General features: G+C 28.7%; 2 protein-coding genes across 3 annotated transcripts in view; one reads left to right on the top strand and one right to left on the bottom strand.

Annotated features, from left to right (window-relative positions):
* Positions 1 to 2083: 2083 nt before the first annotated feature.
* LOC111029120 (ATP-binding cassette sub-family C member Sur-like) lies at positions 2084 to 18135 on the bottom strand. Its single transcript, XM_022307995.1, has 26 exons — positions 17966 to 18135; positions 16146 to 16530; positions 14606 to 14821; positions 13866 to 14060; positions 13458 to 13613; positions 13240 to 13392; positions 11806 to 11943; positions 11548 to 11710; positions 11294 to 11472; positions 11116 to 11220; positions 10858 to 11050; positions 10359 to 10726; positions 10152 to 10289; positions 9631 to 9837; positions 8391 to 8695; positions 8216 to 8278; positions 8075 to 8160; positions 7791 to 7996; positions 7485 to 7706; positions 7246 to 7403; positions 6395 to 6590; positions 4881 to 5118; positions 4681 to 4805; positions 4325 to 4616; positions 2283 to 2479; positions 2084 to 2194 (listed from the first exon to the last, which is right to left on the bottom strand). Exons 1-26 carry the CDS (start codon positions 18133 to 18135, stop codon positions 2084 to 2086), a joined length of 4965 nt encoding a protein of 1654 aa, XP_022163687.1.
* A 4506-nt stretch (positions 18136 to 22641) lies between these two features.
* LOC111029113 (protein outspread-like) overlaps positions 22642 to 27494 on the top strand; it is a 100094-nt gene continuing 95241 nt past the window's right edge. The window contains exon 1 of one of the 2 annotated variants that reach the window (XM_022307988.1): positions 22642 to 23115. In XM_022307988.1, the coding sequence (XP_022163680.1) occupies positions 22984 to 23115 (132 nt within the window). In that variant the 5' untranslated portion in view covers positions 22642 to 22983. The remainder of the gene's footprint in view (positions 23116 to 27494) is intronic. The other variant, XM_022307987.1, reaches the window with a different exon arrangement.

Below are 27494 nucleotides of genomic sequence, written 5' to 3'. Positions count from 1 at the left end.
CACATGACTCATTTCCTTTATCACTTTTAAGACGTATATAATATACACATATTATATTTTGAATTTTGAATTATAGAATAATAGAATATGGTAGATTATAATATCTGAACTAAATTTATTTGATGACCAAAAGTAAAGATGAACTAAAGAATTTGTGATACAAATTGCTGTGGGAAACCATCTAGATTTAACTGAAGAAGTTGGAAATGATGGCGGTAAGATGATGTAATGGGAATTATTCATGAAGAGTAGTACCAGAAAGTGAATATATTGAAACTTCTATTCAACCTTAGGTGAATGAAATAGAAATTAAGTAAATTCAAAATGAATGTGCACTATTTGTTTTCTCTTTAACCCACATGCAACATAATATGTTAACAATATGCAAATATTGCAAATCAATTGTTTGTGGTTAGCTTCAATAAAATAGTAAAATGTTAGTTATGTTTATGTGTTGGATTTTTCTATGATATTTCAATTATTTTGCTATACTTGGGTATTCTTAAATTGTAATTTGTATTATTTTACCGACATATAGCTTGCATTAACATTGAAATATCTATAAAAATAAAAACTTATGTACAAAGACAGAAAATGTTCTTAATGACTTACTCTATTTTGCTATTCAGTCTTTCGGATGTTCCACTAAGCCTCGTGGGTGGTGGGCCAGAGAGAGAAAACAAATTGATTGCTAACATCACAAATTAAGAGTCAATTTTAATGAAGAAATAACTAATAGTGTAATAAAAAAATAATTGTAAATATAGATCTTAGTCCATTGTCCATCTATGCCACGTGGTATCTATCTGCATATTGCGTATGGTGTTCACAACTATACTCTCTATACTCTATTGGTCTAGTTTGGTTAGTTTGGAATTATAGAAGTACAGTAGTACAGTGGAGCAAGTATTCAGTGCTTATATAGTGTTATAGAGAGGAATTTAATATGGGGGGTGGGGGTGTTACCATAATAATTGCATATTATATAATAAATAAATGAACATAATAATTACATTTATGTATACTTTCCTTGTTGTAAGGGGAGGTTGGAGTTATATTTATAGCTCTGGACTCGGGTTAGGAGAACCATAGACCTTTGTTATATTATGGTTAGGTGATAGGCCATTCTTCGCCATATAACCGTAAACTTAAAACAGCAATATCTTCTAATATATAAGTTTCCGGTAAAAAACAATCACACCTTAGTTAATAATAATAAAAAAAAAACTAAATATAAAAACACACATCATTGTAAAATCAATACATTCATCGGATCTATCAGAATCTAAAATTGTGGGCCATTTTAGCATATTTTTCACCAAAATATAAATACATATATTTTAAGCTTAAAAAAAGAGGTCAAGTGGGTATTGCTCTGCTATACAGTAGTACGTTGTCGAGTATGTCGATAGTAATGGATGCGTCATTATTTTAATTCAATGAATCTAAAATGGAATTTTACAGATACAATAAAATGTTATTAATAATTTCTTTAATGCTTTGTCATTTTTGACCATAGACACTTAACGTTTTAACCTGATGTTTATATTCATTGCATTTTTCATACCTACATAATAAAATGTTCAATATATTTTGAATTTTTTTGAGCTATTAATAGCCATAACAAATTTTTCTAGTTTTATACATTTTTCTTAAATTACCCATTAAACTTGATTATTTATCAAGTACCTATGCTCGGCTGACTCGTCTTCGCTCTGAATCGTTTTAAGTATCCAACTATTTATCATTGAATTCAAATTTATCACATTCATTACAATGAAATACTTGACAACTACCTGTACTTATACTCAATAATATATAATATGGAGATAAGTAATTGCATTGATCATGTTTTTTTATTTTTAAATTTATCAGATAAGGCATAATTCGCAGCCCAGTTTTATTATTTATTTATTTTGTACAAATAAAATAATAAAATAATCTTGTAGGTTGTAGGTAACCTATTAAATCGAACAACATATTATTTTGTTGATTTAATATTGTATTAGGTACTTATACCTTTGCAACATTAAAATGATCATGGTAATCGAGTGTACTTCTTTACAAAATAATATTTATTAATTCAAAGACATTCTGGAAAAAATTTGATACACGATGGTGTGGTATCTTCGATAATCTTGCCTCCCTCTAGAATAAGTACTCGATCATAGTCTACTATTGTGGATAATCTATGCTAAATTATGACAAAACATAATAATACTTTAATATTATATTGTTACTATAAAACTCAATATGCGAGCACTTAAATAAATTATAATTACAGCAATTGTTATGACTGTTCGGCCATTGAATGATTTTTTTATCGCTTCTAATAATTTGTTTTCTGTTACGTCGTCTACGGAACTGGTCGGTTCATCCATAATAAGACAAACATTATCTTGCAAAATAGCTCTTGCCAGACATAATAACTGTTTTTGTCCACTGCTCAAATTATCACCAGAATTATTTACTATTCCTTCTGTTAAAATAACCGATAAGTATAATTATATATAAGTATGCGATTTTAATTTTAAATTTTTTCTTGTTTATAAATTTAATTTAATTTAAAATTAACCATACCTAATTTATTCATTAAAATGTTGACTATTATAATATCTATATTTATTTTTTTTAAAACTTGCAAAACTAAATACTTTATGTTTTATAATAACTTTTTCGAATGAAGAAAGAAAACTACTGATCTTAAGGAAAATCCTTAGGAAAATGTTTTTGACCAGTGAAACGGAAGAGTGGAGAATGAGAAAAAAACAATGAACTGGAAAATCTATTAAAAAAAGATAACATAGTGAACACAATTAGAAACTGGAGACTTCAGTGGGCTGGACACGCTATGCGAAGTCAGAACAACATAATAAGAATGACCATGGACCATTGGTAAAAGACCACTGGGGAAACCTCGGTTTAGGTGGGAAGATATTATAAAAAAATAGACCCGGAAGCACTGAAAGAAGGACCGGACTGGAAAGTACGAGCGCTGGATAGGGAAGGTTGGAGAATTGGATGTGTGACGGGATGGTCTTAATGGCCGAAAAACCCCAAAGGAAAAGAAGAATTATTTTTTTACATAGATAAACTGCACCCTTAGTACTCAAAATTGCAGCTAGAAGTCACAGCTACACAATATAATTTTGATAAAATCCAAATTTAAAATTTAATTAACCCCTAAATGGTTACTTTAATGCTTTTAAATTGTTCTATGTATCTTGCTTGAATATTATAATTTTAATTCTAAGTAATTTATTTGAATCACAATCAGAAAATGAGATCACGACTTATAGCCGTTGAGCAATAGGTATTAAATGATTAAAATAACAAAACTGACACATTTGGATTTGTGACTTGTGTTAGTTTTTCATAATCATTTCAAATCAAATATCAAATTGTCATGTGGTCATGTGACCAATAGAATAATCAATACAGACATTATTAAGATTTTAGCTAAAAAAACAAATGGTTATTAATCATAATTTTTAAATACTAGTAGGTATTTATATTTTTTATAATCAAATATATTTAATCTATATATTAGGTATTTCGCAGGTCTTGATTTTGATGTATCCAACCCCACATGCCGAATTGGTTCTCGTTTGAAAAAGGTATTTTATTAAGGTAAGCCGAATCGGTTCCCGTTTATTTACACGCGTTTTCTCTTTAATGATTATGTATTAAGACTTCTTTACATAAATAATCTCCATTCAATTTCACGTGAGCCTTACATTTTCGTTTCTGTACATATCTACCTGACTACCTCTGTATGTTAACCTCTGCAAGGGTTTTTTGGAATCTGAACTTGTAATTGTCGATAATCAAAGACTTAGTTCTTTTTTTATTTAACATAAACTCCTTAGTATCGAAAAATCAACTTAACCGATCGGGGAATCAATATCGGAGTATATTTTCTTGTATAGGTTAGGTATATTTAAATTGTATACTATCTAATTTATATTTTGTACCAATTATACATGATGTTTAAAAATGAAAATTATAACTATTTGACCTGGACACAGACGGAAACTAATTCGGCTACTCCTGTACGACTTTTGGTGATACCTACCTAAAATATGTAGATAAAAATGACGTGTAATGACCTGTCACCGTAATTAAATGTTTAATTTTCAACTATTTTTTTAAGGCTTGTTATCATATGACGTGAACGTTTTAATAGCTTAAAAAAAAACTATACTTCTGTTTTTTTTTTTTTGAATATTTACATCAAAATAGGTACCGCATGTCCACAATATGAGTTATTGTACTTATATATTACTAAATAATATACTGAATAGTTGTTAAATATTTGGCTTACCAAGTCCTCCTAATTGTAACTTGACTGTATCTTCCATTTGAGCCATTCTCAAACTACTCCAAATCTCATTATCTGAGTACTCGTTTTTTAAATCTAAATTTTGCCTTATTGTACCACCAAACATTTTGACATCTTGAGGTATTACAGAAATACGGGATCTCAAGCTTTGCAAAGGAACATTATTGATATCAACTCCATCAATCATTATTGATCCATCTCTAATTGGAACCATATTCAAAATGCTCATCACTAAAGATGATTTACCACTGCCGGTTCGACCACAAATGCCTACCTTGAATTTTAAAATTGTATTATTAGAACAGGTACCAACATTTATTTTTCATTAAGTTTTATACTTTCTGTCCAGGTGGAATATTTAAGCTCACGTTACTGATAACTGGTTCTTGACTTTCATTATACTTAACCGATACCTTATCTAAGACTATGTATCCTTTAGACGGCCAAGCTCTTGTAATTACACCTTTAAAAATTAATTAAAAAATAAACGGATATAATACATAGTAGATACAGAGGTAGGTATCAAATATAAGTTTACTTTCGCTTCTATAATTTTCGATTGGAATAGTTGCGAATTCCTCGGTTCTTTCTACAGCGCTCATGTACGTTTCTAGGTCCGCAAAAAATTTGACTACCCAATTTAAGTACACAGGAACCAGCAAAGTATAATTAATAGCTAGTCCAACCATTGCTGATGAAATAGCGGAAGAAAAAAAAGTAGTTGTTATTAAAGCCACCATAGTTGCTACAAAGACTATTGCCCCTCCTAAGTAATCCTGGATACAACAATGATAATAAATAATAATGTTACAAAATCAGTTTTCTATATTAGTTCAAATGCTTTAATAATAAATACTATGGGGGACGAGGTGACCGAGTGGTCTGACTCTTCCGCTGCGACGCAGCCGGTCGCGGTTCGATCCTCGGCCACCGGGCGGCATTTTTCTCCGGACAAGTCGCGGTGACCGGAGAGCAAGTGCTGCCATCCCCCACCCCCGGGGCATGGCAGAAACCTACGGGTGCCCCATTCGAAATTCTGCCAAAACAAACACACACGTGTTCCCCCTACCGTTCCAAAAACCTACAAACCATCAATACAAAAACCTACAGTACCTACTAATAGCTAATGGCCACAGTTGCCGGGCTCAGGATCAATTAAAAAAAAAAAAAATAAATAAATACTATACAAAAACATGTGATTTAATTTAATTTAATAATAATTATATATTAAATAGGACTTATGTCCTAGGACCCTAGGTATAATATATTATATTTATGTATATATTATAATAAACAAAGCTTAGACTTTATGCACTTAGATAATAAAATAAGCATTAAAAAGTACAAGAATATGCATTCAAATATACAAACAATTTAAATAATATCGAAAATGTTAAAATTAAAAACTGAAATATTCACTACAAGTAAAAGTTTGAGTTTAATTTACACAGAATTAAACATAATATTTTTTTATAAATATTCTACACATTTGAATATAAAATATGATAATTGAAAAATTGTAGAGTTTTTATTTTTGGCTTTAAAAAAAACAGGGTCGCTATAATTTAATAATTTACTAATTGCATATTAAAAGAAAGCAAATGTGAAGTATTATATTTATAAGTGGTTATCTAATAATTACAAGTTGACTAACTAGGTAGTTTAATTTGCCTTTGCCGCGATGCTATCGTGTGGGTACCTATGTTGTGTATATAATATAGTATAAGTACCTATAAATTATTTACAATATACTATATAGACGTAGCCACGTAGGTACATATTTTACAATCGTATGATGAAGAAATTATTTTCTTCGTGATTTAATCAAAATAAAAGTATACTATTAGCATTATGCTAATAGAAAAACACATTATATAATAAATAATGCAATATATAAAAATATGCAATGAAAATGTTTGGAAATTAAACCCATTTTTTACATATAGTTTGTTACGAATATATGTTATATTATGATATCCAATTAATCTCGAATATTATCATGGCGTATATTAGATTTCATATAAATTTCTAGCTCTGAATATAGGTACTTACCAATGCTATACCCAACCAACGATTTGATGAACTGATTATCAAAAATACTTTCGTGTGATTATCAATTCTATTTATCATCTCGGACATAAACCAAGTTTGTTTTCCAAAAGCTCTTATTGTATCTAGTCCAGATATTGTTTCGTTACAGTGAGTTATCATGGGTGACCGTAAGTTACCTTCCAATTTTTGTAAATCTCTAAGAAAATAAATATTTTTTTAAATACATTTACTTTAAATTTTGAGTTATTTATTATAATAGGCTGTTATATATAGTATGCGGTCTACCGGGGTGAATTTACGAGTATAATATATATACTATATGCAGTCTACCGGCGATTTACAAATAAAGTATGTAATCTACCGCAATAAAAAAAAGTAGATTAAAAATTAAAAATTTTATCATATATTATATTGTCATTCTACAAAAAAAAAAAATAATTAAAAAAAAAAAAGCACTTATTGGTTATAAATTATTATGTTTATCAATTGTGTCAAAATTGTTGTCTAGAATATGGAATATTGTGTTGTTTTATGTTCATTCGTTAAGAAACTGCTCCAAGTACAAACATTTCCGCCATATCTCTCAAAAATTCATTAAACAAATCCGATTTATTTATTCCTCGCCGTCATACATATTTTTAACTACTTTTAAACGTAATGGTCTCCATAAACTTTCCATTCATTGAGTATGCGCTTGTGAAAAAACCGACCGGCCTCAGGTAGACCGCATCCTATAGCGGCCGGTAGACGGCATACTATATGACAACCTTATAATATTATATGGAATATAGTAATGTATAAAAGAGTATAATATATAAGTATTTGGCGTACATAGTTAAATAGGTACCTACCTGGAGGAACATCGGTAAAATTTTTGAACTGTATAATAAACAAGACATATGGGTACAACAATTATTAAAAACCAAGGTGTTATGATAGCATTCACGATGATTCCGCACAAACACAAGAAAACAAAATGTACCAAGCGTTGCATAGATGTACCAATTTTCTATAGGTGCAACAATTAGTCAAAGATTTAGATAGATAAAACGTTTAAATCCCATGGCGCTTATACATACTCAATACAAACCTTGTCAATAATAACCAAGTCATTGGAAAAACAATTATCTATTCTTCCAATCGGGGTCGAATCAAAAAACGACAGTGGACATAGAATTATATTATTAAGCATGCGGCGATGAACTAGTTTCCTGGCTTTTAATGCTCCATACTGGCCTAATGTATTCGATAAGGCTGATAAAAATATAGAAATCATACATAAAAGACTGTAGCCAACCAAGTCCCAATATGCCTGAAATATACTTCATTGTCAATAATTTAGTTACATGTATATTACGATAGGTACTTAGTTAGTGCTTTAGTAAAATGTACCTACTTGTGCTTCTGAACGAAAATCTGTATTAGACCAATAACTTAGCCAAAAATCAATGATCACTCTCGATGTTTGCCAAGAAATTGTGAGTATTATATAACAAATATAAGTGGTCCATCCGCTCCATGATATATATTTGAAATACGTTCTCAATGAAACCGATTTATAAACAAATTCATCTTCAAATCGACTTCGTTCACTTTTTAAGTCTAAAAGTTAAATTATGAATTTTATATACCTATAGGTACTTACATAAAATCTATAAATAGATATTTTATATTTCATACCCGATGTATGATCGTCACTAATATCAGATCCATTGGAAGGAATTTTTTTCAGCATGATTGCTTCCTCAGTTAAATCATCATCTTGCCTGAAATAATTTTTTATAAGTATTATAAAAAAAATTCTCAATTTTGAATATATACCTTAACTTTCGTTTGATACTATGCTGTGTAATTTTGTTTAATCGATTGGAAGAATAAGGTACCCTTCAATATAGATAAATAAGAACAAAAATAAAAAAATATTATTCATCGATACCTATATAAATTTATAGCAATAGCTTATACATAGTTATAGTTCGATAGTTGCTAGTCTTACCTTACCGACGACAAGACATGACGTCTCAAACTTTTTTGTACTTGTTTTTCTTGTGGATAGTTTCGATATTTAATACTCGAATGAAAACTTATGGCTGGTTGATTCACTAATATTTCGTCGACGAATGGTTTACGTCTTGGCAATTGTATATCTGCAATAGTAGCTGATCTTTCTCTTTTTTTATTTGAAGTTTGCCAATGATTTCTTTCAATTATAGAATCTCCATCCCCACACTCATCAGTTGGAAGCAAAAGATCATGGGTAAGGTATCTAGAGCCATATAATGCTCCAAAATTCTTTTTTAACTTGAAAATTTAAAATAAATTAAATTAAACTTATAGCTCGTGGTAGTTGTAAGACATAATTATAGTTTAAAATTTTAAATCACAATTAATTTCATAAAAAACATTTATAATACAAAGATATAATACATTATAATTATAATATGGCGTATCTTTTAAACAATTTTTAGATTCTAAACTTATGCGATGAATAAATTAGATTTACAGTGATATATATGTATGCTGACGATGTTAATTTTCATGCCTTACATTTTACCATTTATGTAAAATTGTTTTTTTAACATTTGGTGAACATTTCGAGTATCTAGGGTTATTGGTTTTTGAATTACTTACAGCAAAATATCAAAAATTGATAGATTGAAATCGTTAATTTACTGCAGGTGAAAATATAATACCTAATATAGTAACATACAATTTTAAAATTCAAACGCTCATAAAATGTAACTTTCCGGTAACTTAACTTTTTCTTTAAGGTACACAAATTTGAGTAGAATCGTTTAATGTATGTATGGAAAGAAAATTTTTACAAATTTCTATCTGAAAAATAATCAAACATTTTTCGAGATTTTTAACTTTAAATCTATAACAAAAATAATCGTGCCTTTGTATCTTTTATATTTTTGAACTTCCATTAAATAATCTTAAGAGAAACTTTGCTTTAAATTTTCAAGTATTTTTACTGAATGAAAAAGTTTTTTCCAGATAAATTACAAAATTCGAATTAGCTAAAATAGAATCAAATTATTTTGAAAGTGTCTACGGTTATTAGTTTTTGAGTTATGCGAAAAAATAAAATATATATTTTTTTTAAATTGGTTTCGAGTGAAAATTTTTTTCACTTTTTTTTGTTTTTCAAGACGCTTTGTTATCACTACTACGTATGAGACAAAAATATAAAATATGTTATGTATACATTTTAATATTGTTTTAAAAATTACCTTTTTTTGACTTTCAATCGTTGGCCAATTTCGATAAAGTTGATGACCTATTTTACTAACTAATTTGAATAATTTCCAGCGTTCAGAGGCTGTTCGTCGACCATGATCTTGGTTCTCCATTTTAACCATCATATTTTGAACACCTCTTGTTTCTAGATCAGCTAAACTACCAAAAAACTCGATTTTACCCGCTTCCACAAGTACAATCTAAAACAAAATACTTGTTATCCGATTTTAAGTCTAATATTTTGTATACATGTAGATCTATATTCTATATATTATATTATATTATATTAAATTAAAATACTTAAAATTGTTAAGTATTAAAACTACATTTTATCTCAACGATTCTGAGGATAACTTTATGACAATTTCAAATAGGTACCAACTAAAATTGCACTCTACGTGTATTTGAATAGTTTAACTCATTCACCAACATTTATCGTGCTTGAAAGCTAATTTTACACATAATATTTTAAAAAAATTATCATTTTTATAAATTCCATTGTTTAAATTAATACCGTATCAGCGAACGAAAGATCACTAGCGAAGCTCGTAGTCATGATTACTGTTTTAATTTGATTTAAAGTTGATTTTTTTATCCCGTTGAAGAGCACATGCTGACTAACATCGCTATCTAATGCAGACAAAGGATTATCCTATTTAAATTAATAACAAAAATGCAATTTTAATGTTGAAAATAATTTATTATTAAACTTTTTTCTTACCATCAAAATAATATTGGCCTTTGAGTATAAAGCCCTAGCAATTGCAACTCGCTGTTGTTGGCCACCACTCAAAGCTATTCCTCGATCACCAATTATTGTCCTCTCTTTATCCGGCAATATGTCAATATCAGGACCCAAAGCACAAGCGTCTATTACTCTTTTGAATCTCGACTTGTTATATTTGTCTCCAAAGACAATATTTTCTAAAACCGATGCATTTAACAACCACGTCCGTTGTGATACGTATGCTACTGTTGTCCCTCGTTTGAAATCTATGTCTCCAAATAAACAATTCATTTCTCCAAGTAAAGCAAGTAACATCGATGTCTTTCCGCTTCCAACTTTCCCAGTGATTATTGTTAGTTTACCTGATCACAGTAGTACATTATTAATATATTTTACTCATTGATCAATTACCCAAATGACAATACATCTACAAGGTTTTACCATGTGGTATATGGTATAAGTTTTCTATAATATAATATGGACAATAATTTACCTTCTTCAATTTTTAAATTGTCAACCGTTAGCACCGACATTTTTGAATTGGGCCAGGCAAATGATGCATCTTTTATAGAAACACATATTTCTGTTTCCATATCTTGTTTAGTACTGTCATTTTCTTCAGAAATATTATTTTCTATTAAATTATTTGAGATATTCATATCAGATTTAGTCCATGACACATTCGCCTACGATGAAAATTGACATTAAATTAAATAACATTTTAATTAGAATTTATACGTATACTGTATACCGTATGTTTGTGTTTATTGTTTTTATTTAAGCGTGCTTTTAAATGCTTTGTATTAGGTGTGATCTCCGGAAGTGACATGAATTCTTCGATTCTTTTTGTGCTTACCTATACATCAGAATAAATATCTAATTACTATCTAAACAATTTAATATTTATTTTCACTTATTTTGAAACTTACAATGGCTGCAATAATAATCGGCACTGTTATAGGGAAAATAAATAAAGGAACTGTCAACTGATTTGACAACGCAAGGCTTGAAAATATCGCACCAGAGTCTAATTGCGTTCCGTTTTGTAAGCAATATAGACCTAAACAAAACAACGATACTAAAACCGATGATGCGTGAGTTAAAAATGCTGAAAACAATATAAAAAGTTTTTAAAATAATTACACTTCAATGAGAAACAAAAAAATTAAACAGTTTTATGTACTCATTGATCCCCAATAAATCGAGTCTTTGTCTAAAAGCTCCAACTCATTATTACGAGCGTCCGTAATGCGATCAACAAACTCATTCTCCCATCCACATAATTTTACAAGTCGAATACCTTGTAGTACTTCATTTGTTAATTGCAGACGTTTATCTGACAAATTCTGTAATGAAATTATAAAATATTTGAAAAACAATTAATAATACTCTTCAAGTCATCAACTTATTTGAATAATCAAATATATTATAACGCATTTACTGATATTTCTTTTGAGTTACTAGACATCTTTTTACCGATGAAAAATTGTAAAGGTATCATAATCACTATACAACAAGCTGATCCAACAATAGCACTCCACCCGAGTTTCAGATATAATAGATATATCAAAATGATTATCTAAAAAAAATTAATCCATAAACAATTTAATTTATTATTCAGATGTACATTTTGTTTATGTTCTATTGTATAGGTAATCAATTAATTGTGGGATCATGCACACTAATATTCGTATTATTCAATTAACCATAGTTTTGGATTGTTGTTAATAAAATGCTCACCAAGTCGGCGTAGGCACGTACAAGTTTTCTTGAGTTTACATTTTTGGAGAATTATCATATATTTAATATGTGTATATTTTATTGCAATAGGAATAATAACTAAATTGTACTTTAAGCAGTGCTTAAAATGAGAAATTTACTGAACAGAAACGTATTTTTTTTTGCAAGTAGATAAACACAATTTAAGTGATAAGTTTCTAAAATGTTAACCCTTTTTTAATACTTACTTTATAGTTGTACTATTCTTATGGAACTCATCCCATACTTTTTAACACTCTTAATTATTATTTATGTGTATTTAGGTATGTGTTTTTATGATATACAACTTTAAAGATCTGTATAGTGAATGAGCTATAGAAAATAAAGGTTTTGAAACTCTGTATTACACTTCTTCTCCTAGGGAATGTGATTCTAAAAGACTAAAAATATTAAAAATAACAAAATCCATTTTCTAGTTTCAAAGATCTTCTTTGCTAAAGAAAAATCTAGCTGAATCCACTTTTTTTATCGGTAAAAAGTTAGTTAATTTTTTTATATAAATTTAACATTTTGTATCTACTTAACAAACCTTTTTAATATTTAATAAGCTATCAGCCTACTTTCTAGCTTTTTTATTTTAAGTGTCAAGTTAAAAAATAGAGTTTTGGGGCTGTTGCTTTTCTGGATTCAAATCATAATGCTAAGGAAGTTAGGCATGATATCAAATCCTCCTCATCATATATCTTAAGCTAAAGCTAATTTAATTACTTCCCTAGGTACTCATTATTACAAATTTACATTTTTATTATTTTTCTATTTACCACAAACTCAAAGTTTAAAAAATTAAAATTATTTTCTTTCCAATTACCATTCTTACTCAGGTACTTGATTAAAATCAAGAAAGTAAAAAGGTAACTGTGTATAAGCTATATAGCCTTTATGCTTATTGTTAACTATGGCGTTTTAAAATAATTTATACTTAGCTTTTCTAAAAATCAGTCAAATATAGTTATTATTAACAAGTATCTATTATGAGTAATACAGTATTATACTATATATTAGGCATTCTACATTACTACTATTGCCATTGATTAAATATTTAATCTATGCTATTACCTTGAAATAATTGTTAGGTAAATGGCGTATACCTACATACCTTTAAAGGAATTGCCCATATATAGTGTCCAATCCAAAAGCTAGACATTATATTTGTCGTATCTTCGGACAATAAATTTATGATGTGTCCATTTTCTGAGGTTGAGTCTACTTGAGTTTGTTGTAACTTCAACATTTTACAGTAAAGCATAGCCTAAAAAAAAACATATTTTCTAGTTTTTATCTCTTCATTTAAAAAATATTATTTTTAAACTAAACTTGAAGTCCAGATTTAAGACGTATGCCTTCGACGTTTAAAATATGAGTACTAGCTTGTGAAAAACTTCCTTGGGCAATACAACTTATTAACATAATAAAAGCCATTACGTAGCCATTGTTCAAAAATTCCCAAAACGTAACACAACACGAATTGTCCTAAAAAAATATATAATATTGTTTGAAAAAAATATTATTTGCTATTTGAATCAGATCAATGAATTAATAGGTTTATAATTTTAACTGTATAGATTATGCTGTATGTAATTGGATTAGCTTCAAAATAAAAGTACATTATTATCTATTATCTTATTATTGGTTAAAATATTTCTAATAATACACCTAATGCAATTTAATGCGATTTTAAGTGTATTGATTTTCACTGTTATTGATATGAACTATGATACTTACCGCTTCGTAATTTGTCAAATTAGTAACATTTTGTTCTTTTGCTACAAAATTAACTATTACCGATACTCCTAATGGACCAATATAACCTACGAAGTCACCCATCATTTTTAGAATTCCGCCCACTAGAAACTCCTTCCAGTACGCTTTACAATAACATTTCCACATGGACACTTTTGTAGATGTGCCATATTTTTCCTATAAATTCAAGTATAAAAAAAACATAATATAAGTAATTAAATATAGCACAAGTACCTATAACAAGTTATATTTTATACATATATAACTCAATTAAGTATAAACCGATTAGTACGTAGATGAGTTATGCTTTCATTATAAACAATATTGTGAAATTGTGACGTATTTATGCTGTGATGCCCCCTCTTCATTTGTAATTTAACTTATGAATTGCCTATGACATTAACTTATATTATAGAATCTTTTATCGACATAATATATCTCATGTAGGAACTTACATAATATATACTTTCTAGGTTTGTTTAGGAACTTACCATTCCCCTTTGGATTTATAATTGTGGTAATCGTTAATTTATATTATGGCAAGAGTTTAGAGGCTTAACAATTATTTTTTATAATTATATAGGTACTCTTTAACCCAACTACAAAATAAATAACGTAAATATGCCACTAATATAATAATATATTGATATACTATAGTAGTATAGCAAGTGCTTATATCAATTAATAATTATAAAGCTATATAGAGTTAGATATAACCAAACCTTTTGTTGAAGATAAATATCGTAAAGTCTTCCATATTGTGTTGTAGACTTTTCACGATTCGGCAATTGCCCCAAGTCTTCCAATTGAATTAAATGTTTGTAACAGTTTCGTAGAAATCCAGTCAACCAATAAAACGTTATTCTCGAGTACCAGCTGCATAAATCATGTTTGTATGTAAAAAACTCTAGATCTAAATCTGTTTTGTTTACCCTCGACTGCAGTTTTTACATTTTATATGAAACATAAAATAAAATAAAATATGAAAATAAATTATTTTTATTTAAACGCGTTTATCGATTGAGCTATTATACTTCATGCCTATAAGACTTGTCACGTATATACGTAGGTGCAATATTAATTAAAAACGCAATCGTGCATTTTTCTAATACTGCAATACCTATATAATTTAACACCTACGGATCAAGTGGTCCACCTGTATATACAACAGCTAATTAATTATCGTCAGTCGCGCGGCGAAGTTGATTTTTTATAATACTTTCATCGGTGTCCCGGCGACGATCATCTGCTGATTTTACCAATATGTGTTTCGTCGTATACATTTTAATAATTAATTATTAGTTGGAAATAAAAAAAACTCTTCAGGTTTTATAGGCGTATGTTTTTTTATTAGGTTTATGGAATAAATTATAAATTTATACGTCGCGCATTTCGTTTAGCTATTTTCCAGCAAAAGGACGAGATTTTTTCATGAAGATTTCTTTTTTAGGCATTTTCATCGCCATGGTACATAATATCGATATTGTATATAACTGTATATAACTGTTTATTCGTACCTATTAAGAGTTCTAGAGGTTAGGTAAAGTTGATTTATTCAATAGAATGTGCGTTAGGTTGAGTCTCTCTACCGGTGAAGTATTCAGTATTGTGGTATTCTTCTGTCGAAAATTTCTAGTTCAAAGTAGAAGAAACCTCCAGTAGAATGGAAAAGTCAATGTAGGGTATTTCGTTCAGTTGATTCATGGTGACATTTATTCTTGTTTTATAAGCCACTATACATTATTAAACATAAAAGTTGTTGATAATGTGTAGATAATTTATTTGATGTAAACTACCGCTATTACATTTTATTTTTTAGAATCTTCAATAAACTAGAGTCAATATATTATCAACTATATCATAAGTTCTGTTTATTTCAAAACTTGTCGTAAAGCTGCCATGTTTTTGCTTTATAAAAATATTTAAGATTTTTTCCTTCGCAATCGTATACCAAAAATATCATTGTCACTTCAACATACTTTGACTAATCACATGCAGCCCGCAGTGGCTTGGCGTGATGAGGGAGATAAATCTAGGGTGGCTGACATCGAGTAAGAGATGGTGGGTGTCCAATGAGTAATAATTTAGTACTATTTAAGTATAGGTAGTTAAAATATGATAGCCCTTGTCGGGTGTTGGTTGGGAGGAATTATACTAAAGACCTGTCTTTTGTCTTTGAAAAATTGAAAGTTTCACACTAATGGATTCACGATAAACGTCTGTGTGTAATATAAACGATATAATTATAAGTGGGCCTCTCACTCGTCCAATCATGGCGTAAAGATGGAGCGCCGCTGTGGCGTAACAGCAGACCGACGACAGGGCCAGCGCCGATGGTCGGACGTGCGTGTCCACCGCGAAACCGGCGTCGGCGAGCGACACGAACAGCAGGGCCCGGCTCAGGCCACACACCAGCCACGCCAGCACGCCGCAGCCCATGGGACCGGGCTGGCCGGCCACCTCGAGCATGTAGCACACCAGCCCGGAGCTGAGCTGGGCCAGCAGGCCGACGGTGGCCAACACCAGTGAACCGCACGTGCTCAACGCGTAGTCGACGGTCAGCGCAAACTCGACCAGACACGCGATCGTGTTCACGGTGCACCGAGCCGAGTGGCCCTTGAACAGCAGTCGTCTCGGCGAAGGATTACTGCAACAGTGGAACAAAATAGAACAAAAAAACAATATTAAAATTTATTATAACTATATAAGCACGATTTATATTAAACGCACCTTCAAGTCAACGTTTAAATATTTTTCGTAGTGCTGTTAATTTATTATAAAACGTATATCATAACTAGGGCAGAGGACTTGTAGCATTTGCATATTTGTTTTGCACAGTCACGAAAATAGCAGAGTACGAAACATATACGTTTTATGATTTCACAGAGATAGTTTTAAATTTTATTTTGCATATAAATGCATATTTGTTGACTCTTTATGGCTACAAGTCCTTTGCCCTTAATTCATAACTATTTGACGATTAGTGGTGAATTCTTCAGAACGATCTAGATCAGAGTAGACAAGCTCTGATTCGGGGGGATGCTGACTAGTGACTATACCTAATGGTTTCACATTATAGCCGGTTCAGTCGGTTAGGTGTTCGTAATAAAACTCGAGGTTTCGGTCTCAATCTCATGTAGGTTTTTCAAAATTATTAAATATTTTTAATGAAGGTCAGGTTAATATATCATTTAACTCGCCGTATTCTAAATAAGTACTAACATCTTTAATACTGCCATTATTGTCTGTTTCTAAATAAAAGCTAAATGTATACACTTGTATACGTATATAATAGTTAAATAGTTAATACATAATAAATGCACACTAATTACACAATAATTGTATATTACACAATATAATATGTGTGTTGCTGTTTTTATTAGACCGTAAAAGTAAAAAATATATTTCTGTATTTAATTAACAGTTATTTAGACTGACTCCATGTAAATTATCGTTACACATTAAGTGACTGATGAATATTATTAAAAAGGTTTACAATAAAACCAGAACTAATCTATATAAAACTAAGAAGTAAGAACCAAAAAATACTTTCAGGTAACTCAAAATATTGGTTTATTTAAATATCAGTATGACAATTAACATACATTTTTTTTTGTTTTTATTTATAAGACGTGTTTAGAAATAAAATAAAATATTATAATTATAACTATTACTCATTATTCAAGAAATTAATACTTTATTTGAGTACATAGAAATGTATTTCGGTTAATAATGTTAAGGTATTATATAATATTATTATAACACACATAGGTAATAACTACATTATGATATTATATCCTAAATTCCTAACCCTAAGCTCCATGGACAGAAATCCGTAAATGTTTAATTTGAATTGGGTTTCGCCTTAAAATTTCAAATAAATGAATAAGTTAAAAAATAAAATACCATTTTACATAATATTATACATAAACATGAAAAACACTAAAAAGGCCCACCAGGGAGATTAAATACTTAAATGTTTTGCAAATATCTATGAGTATATCAGTTATAAATATTAAACAGTATTATGGGATATTTTTTTTTTCACTGCTTCTATATGAATAACTGATTAAATGACTTACCTCGTCGAAATGCATTTTATGTATATAAATATTAACATATTCGCATAAAGGGCGAATCCAAAGGTGATCACATTGAAAAGCTCCATATCGCATGGATCGTAGACCAGCCATGGTTTTGGCTCTGTATTATTCCACTCGGCCCTGTAAGTAGTACACCAAAATCTGCCCATGATAAAACGTTAAGGATACGACTGTTTCGGTCAAGTCAATACGGTTGATTGATGCGATTAAGCTTTGGGTCCCTCTGTTTTACTGCACACGAATTTATAAAGTATATAAAATATAATAGCTATTTAAAATCGGGGGAACATCGCTTATACGCGTTCGCCTACTCGTCGACCTACACCGAGTGATCGCCTAATTGAAACGGATGTGTGTTGGGTTCACAAAATACTATCGTGTACCTGTTGACACGTTCAGAATTTATCGATTATGTTTTTTTTAGAGAAAAATCTTGTTTTACACAAGTTACGTTGGTAAAATAATGACTGAATACTACAATTTATAGTTTGTAGACTAATACAATTCATTTCTTTGTTTATTCCTATTTCCTATACAGCCATATACACATTACACACTAATAAATTAACGAATTAAATGAAAGACATTTTGAAAACTATTTTGTATAGAGTTGAATTTGAATTTGAGTTTTTCATTGATATCGTTTCATTAAAATCTGTTAATCAAGTATTAAAAAAAATGTTCAATTTGTAATTGATAATGTTAAGTACTAAAGTACATATATATATATATATTATATATAATATTTAAATACTAAAATTGGTGTACCTATACACAGTATTAATTTGTAACTTCCTTCACTGGTTTGATGAAATTAAATATGATGTGCTATTACCTATACATGTTTGCCGTCTTTAGGCAGAGTATACATTTTATATATTTAAACATTGAATAATACATAATTATTATATAATATAATAGTATAGTTGTAGATGTACAAGTATGCGATAAGGTTTTAAAACTGGGCAGCTACCTATGTCATAGTATTGACTTGATGGATATTCTCTATATTTTGTTTTAATACAATTAATGGATTAAGTCAATATTAAATATTGAACTCAATCGATAATAATATGATATTAAATATTTTAACTAACAATTTTATTATTTATTATCGGTTTGAAATAACATAGACAGTTGTAAGTATAGGTTAGTATTTTAAAGTTTAAGATGTCATGCATACTGAATGTAATATATACGTTAAATCCTTTAGTTTTATTACATAGTCAAATCAATAAGCATGAATGCCATTCAGTATCCATTGGTATTGTGAAATATTTGAACGGCGAAATTAATTTATACAATACATTAGTTAATAATTATTATATTAACTATGAAATATTTTAAAATACTTCAATAAATAGCTACATGATTATAAAATTACGTATAATTTAACACATTTAGAATTATGATACTATTTCGAATATAAATTTAAATTAAATTAAACTAAATGATACATTAGTATTGTGAGCTTGATTAAATAATATGTGTAATTTTAATATCAACAAATAATGTTAGTAATATGCGATTAATCAGTAATCACATAAAATTAATCAATTTTACCACTTATATTCTAATATATATTTTTTAACAAAAACTATAAATTTATAATTTGTTTTATTAAATTAATTTTAATATTTATATTTTCTGACGTTATTTTCCTTATTCGATCATTTGAATAAAACTGGTCAGACCTGTTATCCTCGATATATTTTTCCTTTTTTTCTATTATATATAGGTATATATATATATATATATTATAATATTATGTGTATTATACTTTCGTATCATAAACCTGATGGGTTGTGATGAATGATAATAATTATTAGTTTTAGTTACATTGGGTTATTTGAGCAGACGAGTAACAATAACGTAAGTGAGAGGAAACATTCAGAATTTAGATAAATTATATTTGTTGGGGGTGGTTGGAAGGTTAGAAGGTCGTTATTATATAAGGTTTTATTTCAAAAGGGTATCTGAAAAAGTTTTTTTAATCTCTATATTGGTTTTAATGTTTGATACATCTATACAATATCAATGAGCTATAAAAAGTATACTATACATATTACCCTTTATTAATATTTAATACGAATAATAAAACACAATAAAAAATATTTATAAAAAAAAACATAAAGGTTTATTATTATTATTATTGAATTTTTTTCGTTTAATATTTTAATACTAATTAATACAATATTATGTATTTTACTCATAGATTCAGACGTATAAGTATGTTATGTATTAAACATATTAGGAAGATTGATGAAAATACAAAAAAAATTATATAGCTCGAAGTCTATCTAGTATACCCTGTTTTTAAAACAATTAAATTAATAGTTTAAAATATAAATAACAGTTGTACCTACAATCTACTTGTTTAGAATAGGTAGGTATTTTATAGTATTTACGGACAACATATAATAGTGTTTGCCCATATTAAAAATTGTTTTTATTTGTTCTAACATTTGTTTCCGTGGTTACCGAATAGCCATAATATCCATATTATTTTGTAGAGCATTGTTTTGTTGACCTCTAAATTAATGTAATATTCTAATTTTATTTTGAAAATATATTTGTGTATCAAATATAGCCATATAACGTATGGACTTATAAGTACCTACTACCGTTATAGTTGCCAGTTTATTTATTACGTGTTAATGAAGTTTGAACTAATTTAGATGTATTTAGTGCCTATTTTTTAACTGTTGAATTGAATTCGATTACCAAGTAATAACTATTTTATATTTTTCACTAAAGTAGAGAACTAGTAACTTTTCCGTTGTGTACCCAAACTTACTTACGATATTATATATGAAGTAGAAGTACCTATTATTAATATTCAATAATGTTATGATAATTAAGTATAATAATTATTATTTTTATCCATTGTTTTAAAATTTAAAAAAGTATATTAGTTAATATATAAATATTTGTTTACTGAAAATATAGGGTGAGTGGATGCTGTACATTAGATGTCTAGAGTCATTGTAATGGATGTGTTAAATTTGAGTTCATTGATATAAAATCATTGTATACGAAAAACAATTTTGAGCTAGACGGTCTGTCAGCCTATAATATTACTAAAGTAGTTATATTTTATGATGTTATTATGCGATTAAAATAATTTATTTTACCATTATTGACATTAGTACTACAGTATGGGTTAAATTCATTACTGTCAAAAATTTGAATTTTAAAATATCATTGTGAATGATATATTAATATATAATAATATACCTACTCTTAAGTTTCAAGTAATTATGAATAATATTTTTAAATTACAACAAAATAACTAAAATCTTTATTCTTGGTTATATAAAAAATATGAAATTTCGTCCAAATTTGAAATTAAATTAATAATACAAAAATAGTTAATATATTTTTTAGATTATTTGGTTACAGAATGAAATTTTTATTACATGGAACCTTGTATTAAATTTTCAAATCTTAGATATTAAAAGAACATTTTTTATGAATTTCTAACTCAAATTAATTTTCTTGATTTTTATGAATTTTGTAAGAATTCTTACTTCAAACACCCATAAAAAGTATTGTGGATTTATGTTCAACTTTTTTTAAAATTTAAATTTACAACAACTTATTAAGAACTTTGTGTTGAATGTGTTAAATTTTCATGGTTTTTGACAGAGTGAACAATTTTTTTATCGACTACATAATTATTATATAAATGATAAAAATAAAAAATTTCTTATGTCTATAAATTTCTTAAAAAGGATCAAAATATTTTTTTAATTTGCATGGAGTTTAGAAAATACTAATATAAAAATTCAGTGAAAATGTGTGTATTTAAGGTAATTTTTTATAGAGTTTTACCAAAAACCAAATTTAATTTTATTGCAAACCGATTTTGAGTAAAAATTTCCGATTTTCCTTAATTTTCTATTAATTTTTCGTGACGCTTTTAAAAAACTACTGGGAATTTTGATTTCCCGGATGCACTAACTCGATTCACTTACTCACCGTAAAAGATACTGAAGTTAAAAATCGAAGCATTATTCTGACTTATTTTTCGTACACTGTGCAGAAACATAGATTCAAAAAAAAAAACACATCAGTATTAATTGTCAATCTAAAATTGAAAAAAATACTTATGATACTTTTGTTTTATTGTTCTTAATTAACATCGGCGACATTAGCTACAATTATTTACATTTACATTTTTTTTTAAATTTAAATTTAAATTTTACTGTACAGATTTGTTTTGCTTAAAAATTTAAGGATTTGTGTGATGGTATCTGCGTCTGGTCCGTGTGCTGCATCTAGACAGTGTGTTGGGTATGTCAAAGTTTCTTTGTTCATCTGCGTATTGGAGGCATTCGGTGATTATATGATTGACTGTTATAATACTTTTGATAATACCACAGATTATATTAAATAATATAATATAATATAATCTGTGATTATACTAACAATCCCAATTTTTTAATTCTTAGGAGTTATTATTTATTTATTTTTAAGTAAATAATTGACTGTTGAAATTCCTGTGAACAGCGTTTCTGAAATTGCAATGGCACCGACAGATGGCACTGCGTATGGAATAAACTGTAAGCACTGGTTACCGACTTGGTTTCCCCTCCTCCTTGACCGAGGTACTAGGCCACGCACGTTCCTCACGGTATCAGCAACAGCGGGCGTCAGCAGCTATCGACCAACCTTCGGCGCGTGCGGTTGTGGCGGTAGTTGTACGCGTACTTTTTTTTTTTCAAAATAACATTCGGAGTCGGTGCGCTCACTCGATCAGTGTGACGGTGTAGTGTAGTTGTATTATAGAAGTGATTTATCGAAACGGTTTTGTGTGTGTCGTCGTTCATAATACTATACAGTTCGCGCGAGTTCTTTTATTCGGGAAAGACTTAAAAGATCTTGAGATTTGTAATTAGTTTCGAATGGCTTCGCTAAGTCCAGTGGTGTCCAAGTTCGCGGGATTTTCGTCGGTTTTTGTAGTTGTTGTTAGGTCACAGTGTGCGTAATAAACGATGACCGTAGGGCCCATGACACGGAACGGTGAATGTAAGAAGTTCTCTCCCAACATATTCAACAAGTCGAAATGTACCAATTGCTTCAGGCAGAAGGAGGAACACAGCGCCGAAGCTTTGGAGAGCAATCGGGTGAGTGATCAACGATCGATAATTTGATATACCCATAATACCCATATTCTTCTGTGGTGAATCACCCATCGACTGTTTTTTTTTTACTCGATTGTTAGGAGCATAATATATGCAGTATGCGAGTATTTACATTTTATTTTGCATACTTTGGTTTATTGCTTCGCATATTATGACGAAGATGTGGTCCTACACGAACCCATATTTTAAAACTACTTCTTCTAATAATAAAAACGACAGTAGACTTACCTATTTAGGTAGATACCTATATAGATGTAAATGTGTGATAATACTGACGTGGTAGTATATGGTTGGTGCCTGGTAGGTAGTGTCGTAGTGATTAAGCGCCCAAGTTCGATGATACGTCGTTGTGGGGTTTCTTTAATATTCTACTTACGTATGATATTCATTAGGTATTCGTTTTTAATGCTATTTTTTTTTTACATTGAAGATCATTATTTTTATGTTTACAAGTACGTAATATTTTTATATATGGAACGTTTTGCAGTATGACAAAAATTAGTTCAATAATTTAAACTGTTAATTTAATTGGTTTGAACACTATTTAAAAAATATCTTTAAGAGTGTACAGATGTAGAAGTACCTTTGTATACAACATATTAGTATTACAGCCAAATACATGTCTCGTCTTGCTATATATTTGTTAAATACATATTTTATATATTATTTATTACCTAGTATAAATTTGTATTATTTAATTTTAGTTGTAGCAATACCTATATATATATGTGAATAATTCAAGTTCAACTATCGCGTAATAGGACGTGTTCATGAGTTGTTTTCACTGTTTATTTTTATAATCCGCCAAGACATGTTCCTTACATATATGCAATCATTAAATATAAAAGTGTAATTTCGTAATGTAAACGAATAAGTTGAACGATATTAGTTTTGATAAGAGTTTTGAAATTTATATCATTGATATACTATTATGGGACAAATTGTTTACAGTCGGAGTTTGGTATAACGGGTAGATCCGCAAGTTATTAGGCCACCGGCTAGACGTGTTCGCATATTTCTTGGTGAAAAAACACAGCAATTTTTTTTTACGCCTGACTAATATCTTCTCAATTCATACGATTATAAATACTGACTTCGAGATAAGAGAGTATACTGTGTTCATGTTCTGCAGAATATGAAAAAACCGGTTTTTTCAACGTTGGTTTCCTCTATGTGTACTTTAAAACAGTTTTTAGATCGACAGAATCTCGTATACATACCACTGGCGCTATTTTGTTGGGCCAATCAAAATTGTTCAGATATCATTAGCCTAAACCGACCATCGTCAACACTAAACCTATAATGATAGTGTGTTTTCCGACAGCTAGTACTGCTATATAATCTTATGTTGTAAACTTGTAACTTGTTGTATTAGTCGACTGTTTTCTCGATTATAAATGGATTTTATATGAGAACTAATTGGTGAATCCCGTTTAAGTTTATAAAATGATACAACTGACGTAACCTGAAACGTCTCATTTGTTAAAAAATCTGAGAAGGGTTTCTTTATCGATTTCACCAATTTGAAATTCAATAACGACTTCGCGATTATGATTTCATTAATTAATATATTGAAATGAAAGAGAAAGTCTATTGTTTTCCACATTCGTAACTTATAACTACGATGTCATTTTTTCGGTTTCGCTTGAACATTAAACAATAATTAATCGCGTCGGATTACAAGTAGAAAGTCTGATAGTGTAGTCTGAATTTTCGGTTTAGTTCAAAATTGGCATGCAAAATAAATAACTTATGGTATCTATGTGTTATACTATTAGTACTAATAGTGACATAACGTGTACATGTTTAAAATACAATTACACATTTCTATACAATTGCACTTTTTCTATCTGTTTAGGAAAGTTATTTGAGCTTTATAGTTTTTTATGATTTTTTTTAAAACCTTATCCTATAATTTATATAGTTCTAACCGTAAATAGGTACATCTGAATCTATTCAAATCATTATGATTAACATACATTTTAATATATTCAAATATATTATTCGAGTTTAGATTATTTAGTCCGAAACTAATATTTTAATTAAGATTGTAATGTGTAAATAATTAGAATTGAGAAAGCATTCATGTTGAACGGGTCAGACTAACCGTTTTTTTCTTCTTCGTTGTCGGTGGTTGTCGGCGGTTGTATTGGGTAACTATTTTTTATTCTTTGCTCTACGTGAAAATTGAAATGCACGGATTTATGTAATTTAAATCAAACTAAATGACAAGGTAAAAGAAAAAAATGAAATTGTTGAAACAATAATAACTGTTATTATTTTACTGATGAAGGCGATTTCGGTTTTATGCAACCCAGATTCTCCGGAAACAATGCGATTTTACTTTCCACTCTTATATTGATATAGATTTTGCGTGCAAAATATTAAAGTTATGAATGGCATATTATTGTAAAATTAAAATACTGTTTTCTATCGATGATATCTTTCATAATATTAGTGGTAAGACAATCACGTTTTGAAAAAAAAATGTTCACCGCTTTAAAAATATAACTTAATTTAATATTGATTTATCCTTGTTGATTATGTTATTAATCATTTAAAATTGTATAGTATTGTTTTATGATATCCATGTTGAGATATAATTCGATAGATTAAATAGATAAATGATTAATTGAATCTAGAATTATTATTTTCACACTGACATACAATAATAATGGCCTTGGTACATTACATGTTTATTATATGATAATATTGATGGTTAAATCTTTCACGAGAATATCATCGGGGCTTAAGTTTCTTACGATGAAACGATGCAAGAATAATTAACTACTATTTATTTTTTTAAATCATTCATTAGAAAACACGAGGTAAACTAAATATAAAAGCACACTACTGTAAATTTTTAAAAATAAAAAAAATGTTCTTATATTTTGAGGTAAAAGAATCTGAATTCACATAAAAAATTACCTTATTATATATTTATATATAACATTTTAAAATGCATTGTTCAAAACCTGTTTTAATTCGTTTTTCTGTTAACTACATGTTTTATTTTAAATTAGGTAGGTAGGTACCTAGATTTTTAAATTATTTATAATTTATTTTTGATAGAAAAAATATTAATATTTATAATCTTTTGAATTTAAATAAAATATATTCGTCTATAGAAATATTATTATATTTACTGGTACTGGTGGTCGTCAAAATAGAATTCTGATTAAACATTCAATGACTTTACTGTAAACGTTGGTAATTTGTTAGTCAAACTGTCAAACCATGAAATTATAATAATTTCGTGAACGGTGACACAATAATTTAAACTCTAGGAAATACTAGACTTACTTTAGAAAATAACAGTGCACTTTTATAGATGTGTAGGTAATATTTATGAAGCAAAAAAATGTATGCCCAATGCCTTGCGAGGAAGAAAATATTTTCAAATTTACCTATATTTGAAGAAATTTAGTTTGCACATCCTACCTAATTTCTAATACAGTAATACCATACCTATATTTATTATATTATTACCATATACATTTAAACATTTTTATAAATATAATATTTAGTATATAGGTCCTAACAAAACATACATTTGTTAAAGAAAATTACATATTAATATTAAATTCAGTTTGAATTTTATCGAAGTAATACACAACAAATTAAAAAAATTAACTGTTATATTTAGGTAGTATCTTTCATTACCCAGTGTATTGACCAAATGTTCTTTGAGAATTTATTTTTGATTTATTTTTATTAGCTTTTAATCGGTGACTTTTACAGCTTTGCTATTATTTTGGTAACACACAATTAATATTGAATATAATGCAGTACCTGTATCTGGAAAAAAGATTATAATCGTACACTTAAAATATACAAACATTATTTTCGAGATTAATTACCATTATCGTAATATTATTTTGTTATGCCTAATAAATAATAATCTGATATTCCATGTCTATGTGAAGACCTCATATCAATATTTTGACGTACTCTACATATTATTTCGTTCTTCTATTACTATATTGTTTTAATTTTGATCTTCCATATTAATTTATATCGTCATCATCACTAGTGTATTTTTGTGGCAGTCAATAAAGTTGACAATATTACGTGTGTATATCATTGTTGACAAGAACAAAAAATATTGTTTTCTTATCCTCTAAAAAAAAGTAGGTTAGGTTAAACTCTTGTTTAGAAAATGTCGCTGAAAAAAATGCCTAACAACGTGGAAAGAACAAGGTACAAATTTAGTAAAGAGAAATCAAACCAGACGTTGAATAGAAAACCCATAACGGGTCAGGACTCGTAGATCTGTCCGGCCGTCTGTCTATTGCGTTGTCGTTATTCAGCAGAACAAACCACTGCGACACTGCAGAAACAGCCTGTATGTTGTCATCGTA

The sequence above is a fragment of the Myzus persicae genome, unplaced genomic scaffold (genome assembly GCF_001856785.1).
Source record: "Myzus persicae strain clone G006 unplaced genomic scaffold, MPER_G0061.0, whole genome shotgun sequence".
Lineage (NCBI taxonomy): Eukaryota > Metazoa > Arthropoda > Insecta > Hemiptera > Aphididae > Myzus > Myzus persicae.
This window is presented reverse-complemented; position numbering and strand designations above follow the sequence as displayed.